A 6,652-nucleotide genomic window follows, 5' to 3' on the forward strand; every position below is an offset into this window, starting at 1 on the left:
GCCTGACTTCTTCCCAGATCACTGAGGCCAGCCCTGCTTATGGTGGTTTCCAGGAACACAGTCAATATTTCTCTTAAGACACAGAGGAGGAAACCATTTTCCTTACATACTCTTGTTCCTAGTGTATCCTTTTACTCCTCTTTTACTAGTTTAAAAGTCACATATCTACATGTCAAATCTAGTTGATATCTGTATGTCATATCATATCTCATCTTTGAAATGTGCCTCTTGATGCACCCAGCCTAACAAGCACTCTAAGAAATTCCCTTTACTGACCTTATTCAAGCATTTTCAAAAGGAAGAGTTAATATTCACCCAAATCCACCCCAGCTAAGCATTTTACATGTTCTCTTCAACCAATTCACAGTACAATTTATCCAATCCTTAGGAATTTATTATCTTCATTTACACTGTGATGATTTGTGATCTTGGGATTTTAGTTTTTTAATGTTTTTTTTTCCTTGAGAGTTTTGTATGCCTTGATCCCTTCAGTAAACAGAAGGCCTTTGCAGACAAGGAATATGAAACATTTTTTTCTTACTGACAAGAAGAGAAACCTACCTGCCCGTGTCTTTGCTGAGAAGCCATCGCCTGAGGCCGTTCAGGATGCGACGGGGCCTGGAGGTCCGCCCCTCGAGTTTTGGGGCGCACCGCATCGGAGGCCAGACTGGAGGAGATGGCGAGAGACGCGGGCCGAGTGGCCGGGGGGCCTGTCCCCACCGGAGGTCCCTGGTCACCTTTTCTGCCCGGGACTTCCTCCTCCCCCTCAGAGTCCACAATAAAGACATATTCCGCTTTGAAGAGGTCACTTTGCTGCATTCCTTGAGGTTTCTTCTCTTTAGATTCCCTTCCTTGGGAAGCCTTGTCCTCAGCCTCTGAAGGGCAAGTCAGTGCTCCTCGTTCTCTCTCCTGTTGGCACCCAACGTTCAAGGTGAAGTACTCACTGGAATCAAACTGCAATAAATGCAGAAACATAAAAGAGTTGATGTTGCTTTGATAAATGCTTCTTTTCTACATGTACTCTTAAACACTTAACCTGCTCATATTCTTCAAGGACAAAAGGTTTTACAAATATACCCCCAAATCAAGTTGGCATAGGAGAGTTTGGGTTGAAGTTAATGGCTTACTTTTAATAACTCACTTGTATGTCATGCTCCAAACCTAAGTGATTTAGGACTCAGAATTAACGTCAACAAACAAACATGCTTTCAAATAAATTTTGATATGACTTTTTAGAAAGAGAGGATGAGGGCAATGTCTTCCATAAAGACATTCACAAAACAAATGGGAACTGGTCAGTCATGGGCTTAGTTAATAGTCAGCAAAACTTGTATAGCCTGCATAAGCCGGGGGTAGGAAATGAAATCCCATTGAAAGGTTCTAAAATAATATGCATTCCTCTAAAAATCTAAGAAGAAAAGTAAAATTGGAACAAAATGCAGAAAATTCAGACAAAATAGTCCAAGCCTATGGGAAGAACTCATGAATAGGACATCAAAAAGATAGATATTTTTAGCATAAAGTGTTTTCTACTGTTATTTTAGTTTTTATTTACAATCCTAAATATTTTCCCATTCAGTTTTCTATGAACACATAGGAGGTTTACAAGACCAGGAATTAGATAGTTTTCTCATGTTACCAAAGCATCTTTTTTCTAAAATGGTAACAGCAATGTACACCAAGACTGTGTTTAAAAGACTCAATACTAATTTCCTTGGTTTTGATAAGCATTGTTGTTGTTGTTGTTGTTAGTTGCTAAGTTGTGTCAGACTCTTTGCAACCACATGAGCTGTAGTCAGGCTCCTCTGTCCATGGAATTTCCCAGGCAGGGATGCTGGAGTGGGTTGCCATTTCCTTTTCCAGGGGATCTTCCTGACCCAGGGATCAAACCCTCATCTCTTGCTTGGCAGGTGGATTCATTATCACTGAGCCACCTGGAAAATGATGATACTAATCTTTTTTTTTTTTTTTTGCAACATTTCTCTAATATTATTTCAAAATAAAAAGATATAAATAAGCTAAAATAAACTAAATGTCAACTATGGTCATCAATTTAATGTTTGCTAATATGTATTATGTGTTGTGTGAGTGAAGATAGAATAATCAAATCATTGATGAACTAGGAGTCAAATTCATACCACCAGACCACACTTTTCAGCTGATGATGACATAATCAAGATAAAATATACTTTGCCTCTGATGTGGAATTTTCTGAGAGTGGTCATTTCACATATTAAATTACAACACTATGTCGTAACAAGGGCCCTTGTGTCTCAGATAGTAAAGAATCTGCCTGCAATGCAGGAGACCCGGGTTCAATCCCTGGGTCGGGAAGATCCCCTGGAGAAGGGAATGGCAACCCACTCCAGTTCCAAGGACAGAGGAGCCTGGTAGGCTACAGTCCACGGGGTTGCAAAGAATCGGACACGACTGAGCGACTAACATATCACATACAGTAACAAAACCCAAATTAGAAGGAAGCTTAAATTAAAAACAGAAGGACTGAAAGACAGATTGCTTATGATGGAAAGTAGCAGAATAACTAAAGAGCTGGCAAAATTGAGCTCATTTTTGAAAATGCTATTAATGATCTACAGTAACTCCCTGCTCCCACAGTCCAACATTCTCTATTTGTTTATTCTGATGAATTTTTTACAGCATTTCTTACCACCCGAGGTTTTATTATATGTTTTTCATTTTTTTCATTGTCTGTCTTTCCAATAACAAATAACTTATGAGTTGACTTTATTCATCCAGAATCCACAGCACCAAGCACACAGCATGTGTTCAAGTAGTTTTTAAATATACAAAGAATGAGGGATTATTTACCCTGCTGTATTATAATATTGAACTGCTTAAGAAATAGGAAGAAAAATGTTTACTCTTTTAAAAATGTAGTTGTGTAGGTATCATTGCCATCTGTAGATGAATATCATTAGTTCAGGAAGCTTTGGAAATCTGCAACCAAGATTGATTCATATGTCTATAGTCTCATGAACTCGGAGCACCTAATCACAAAGGATCCCTTGAATATATTGTACGTACTTGAGTACCATGAGAGAGAAACTTCCCAGAAGTGTCTTATGTAGCTTTCAGAATTTCTCTAAAATAATTTGTTCTCACAATAGTTTTTGAAATAAGTCCCAGGTTCATGGTTATATTACTGCTTGCTAGATAAGATGCTTTGATACAGACAAAGAGAATCAGATAATTTTATTTCTTACAAAGTTGGCTCAAAAATACCACAAAATTCACACAGTAACATTTTTTTTTTATAAGAGGACAGTTATTAAAACACATTTTAAAGAAAGAAGTTTTTACCAAAAAAGTTGTTATTTTCACACAAGTAATTTTTAGTTTTTTGTTTAATTTCATTTTCAGCCTTGGTCTCACTTTAGATAAGTATAATTGGGGTATAAATACAATTTTATAATCTACTGTATCATTTAACATAACATTAACATGTTCCATAAAATTGAATAATCATTATAAGTTTGTCAAGGTGCTGCTATCAGATGCTTAGCTTTTCTCTGTTAGATATTAGGCTCTTTTTATTTTTCCCTAATTATTTTCCTACGTAATACTTTTTATCTTCTGTAGTATTTCTCTGGTATACATTTCCACTTAGATAATTGAAAGGTTATGAAAAGTTGTATGATGTGGATAAGGGTTTTCCAACCAAAATTGTACAAATTCACAAAACTAGCAGCAAAGTGTGAGCAGGACAATAGGTCCACAAGTGCCCTAAACATGGACTATTATATTCTTTAACATTGTTAATCCATTACACGTAAAACAGCACCTCACTTTTTATCTAATAGCCTTTAAAGATAAATTTAAACTTTGCAAAAAATTTTGTATTTTTATTTTAAGGTACCTCTGGGAGGGGCAGTGCCAGGAGGCATAATATATCACGTGAACAAACGACAGGATGTCAAATCAAAAGGGTTGAGAATAACCTATTGTAGAAAATATGAGATTTGATAACACTGAAGTACCCATTACATAGTTATATTTTTAGCCACTCTTAGATTTCCCAGTTATCTCACTTTAAGTAGAGAAAATAAACATTCATACAGATTTTCATGTCGTTATTATGGATACTTTAATTACTTGACATAAAAATAATAAAAATAATCCTACCCTATTTACAGTTTCTGGAGTCTTATCACTTGGTTCCTCAGGAATTTTAACAATGTATTTAGAAGTGTCACCCAACTGGGAGTGGGTTGGCAGTCTTCTGACAGTGGGGACAAATGTGAAGATCAGAGGTTTGGCTTCAGAATCACCAGAAGAGACCTATGAGACATGTAATAAATTAGACTTTCAGTCTTATCAAAGGTTTATGTTGACTTTACTTTCTATATATTATGGTATTTTCCTGTTTATTTTAATAAACTGCCTATTGTCCTGTGATTACATTTATGATTGCCAAAGAGAACAGCTATTAAAGAATTCATAGTGTATCTGATCCTTTTTTTATGAAAATATTTATCAGTGAATGAAATAAAGCCCCAGGAAGATCTTATTGTAGGACATGGCAACAGAAGAGTAGGTTGACAAGCTGAGCTGCTGGAATGCTACACGTTAACATGGATAAACGTGTAGCATTCCAGCAGCTCAAGCCCTGACGTTAAAAGATGCTTACTCCTTGGAAGGAAAGTTACGACCAACCTGCTGCTGCTGCTGCTGCTGCTAAGTCACTTCAGTCGTGTCCGACTCTGTGCGGCCCCATAGATGGCAGCCCACCAGACTCCCCCGTCCCTGGGATTCTCCAGGCAAGAACACTGGAGTGGGTTGCCATTTCTTTCTCCATATGACCAACCTAGACAGCATACTAAAAAGCAGAGACATTACTTTGTCAACAAAGGTCCGTCTAGTCAAGCCTATGGTTTTTCCAATGGTCATGTATGGATGTGAGAGTTGGACTGTGAAGAAAGCTGAGCACTGAAGAATTGATGCTTTTGAACTGTGGTGTTGGAGAAGACTCTTGAGAGTCCCTTGGACTGCAAAGAGATCCATCCAGTCCATCCTAAAGGAGACCAGTTCTGGGTGTTCATTGGAAGGACTGATGTTGAAGCTGAAACTCCAATACTTTGGCCACCTGATGCGAAGAGCTGACTCATCTGAAAAGACCCTGATTCTGGGAAAGATTGAGGGCAGGAGGAGAAGGGGACAACAGAGGATGAGAGAGTTGGATAGCATCACCAACTCAATGGACATGGGTTTGAGTGGACTCTGGGAGCTGGTGATGGACAGGGAGGCCTGGCGTGCTGGAGTTCACAGGGTCGCAAAGAGTCAGACACAACTGAGCGACTGAACTGAACTGAACATGGATAAAAGTCAGTTTCAACACAGACCAGATGCTGTGCTTGTGATGACCCCACAGAGGTCAAGAACTTTCATCCATTTAACCCTGGGTTAGCAGGTTCAAATTGACTCATAACCACCAACTACATGTGAAACCTCAGACATGCATCATTAATGAGTAGGCTAAAATGTGAATGGAAAGTTGAAAATGTACTTTCCTGGCTATCAATATACCAATGCCTCTTCTCAAGGATATACCTTCTCTCTCATTCATCCTTTATTCATTCAAAAATTATTGTGTTAAGTTTTTACCATGTGGCGGGCACTCAGAAGCCAGAGAGACAACAGCAAAAGGGAACAGTTAATAGATCTCTCACAAGTAGGAAAATGGTGTGCACAGAACAGAAGTGAAGCCGCTCAGTCATGTCCAACTCTTTGCGACCCCTTGGACTGTAGCCTGCAGGCTTCTCTGTCCATGGAGTGGGTTACCATTTCCTTCTCCAGGGGATCTTCCCAAACCAGGGATCGAACCAGATCTCTCACATTGGGGGCAGACGCTTTAACCTCTGAGCCACCAGGGAAGCACAAACTAGGAAGGGAAAAAGCAATGATGGCTGGGCGCCTGCCGAGTCCCGGAAGCTCCATAAAAGGCAGCACCTTGAATCTAAGTCCTGGTGGAGGGGAAGAGAAGGCTCTCCCACGCTGAGAAAATCAGATAAGTAGAGGCATGGAAAGCAATACTGCATGTAGATCAAGCCCGGGTTTTGCCCTATTGACAATGAGAACCAAGTGATGGGGAATGATTTAATCACGTCAGAATGTCAGGTGGGTGATGCTGGTCTTAAAAGACCCAAGCCTGACGATCAGGACAGAAATCGAAGAGTGGTAGTTGGAGGACTGAATGGAAAGATGGCAAGAGAAGATGATGTTGGAGATCTCTTTCAAGAAGTTGGATGAGAAGTAGGAAGAGAGATGGAGAGAAGTTAGAGAGGAAAGTCCGGTCAAAGAGATGCCTGTGTTGGTCTCTAATGGGACAGACAGGAAGACTATCTGTAGACTTGGGGAAAGAGCCAGTAAGAAGGAAAGTGAAACTCGGTCCTGGAGGACACAGGCAGAAAAAAAAACAAAGGAACAGGGACGTCAGAGACTCCGCCCTTCCATTGCAGGGGAAGGAAGGAAGTGAAGTGAAGTCGCTCAGTCGTGCCTGACTCTTTTCGACCCCTTGGACTGTAGCCTACCAGGCTTCTCCGTCCATGGGATTCTCCAGGCAAGAATACTGGAGTGGGTTACCATTTCCTTCTCCAATGCACGAAAGTGAAAAGTGAAAGTGAAGTCGTTCAGT

At 39.8% G+C, this 6,652-nt stretch overlaps 1 protein-coding gene across 13 annotated transcripts in view; it reads right to left on the bottom strand.

Moving 5' to 3' along the window:
- Positions 1-6,652, bottom strand: part of MLIP (muscular LMNA-interacting protein) — a 301,030-nt gene that overhangs the window by 149,001 nt on the left and 145,377 nt on the right. For 11 of the 13 annotated variants that reach the window (XM_010848554.1, XM_010848553.1, XM_010848552.1 and 8 more), the window contains exons 2-3: positions 4,144-4,299; positions 562-954 (exon numbers count right to left, since the gene is read on the bottom strand). In XM_010848554.1, the coding sequence (XP_010846856.1) occupies positions 562-954; positions 4,144-4,299 (549 nt within the window). The remainder of the gene's footprint in view (positions 1-561; positions 955-4,143; positions 4,300-6,652) is intronic. The other 2 variants (XM_010848558.1, XM_010848555.1) reach the window with 1 other exon arrangement.

The sequence above is a fragment of the Bison bison genome, unplaced genomic scaffold, assembly GCF_000754665.1.
Source record: "Bison bison bison isolate TAMUID 2011002044 unplaced genomic scaffold, Bison_UMD1.0 scf7180017864270, whole genome shotgun sequence".
NCBI classification, from domain to species: Eukaryota; Metazoa; Chordata; class Mammalia; order Artiodactyla; family Bovidae; genus Bison; species Bison bison.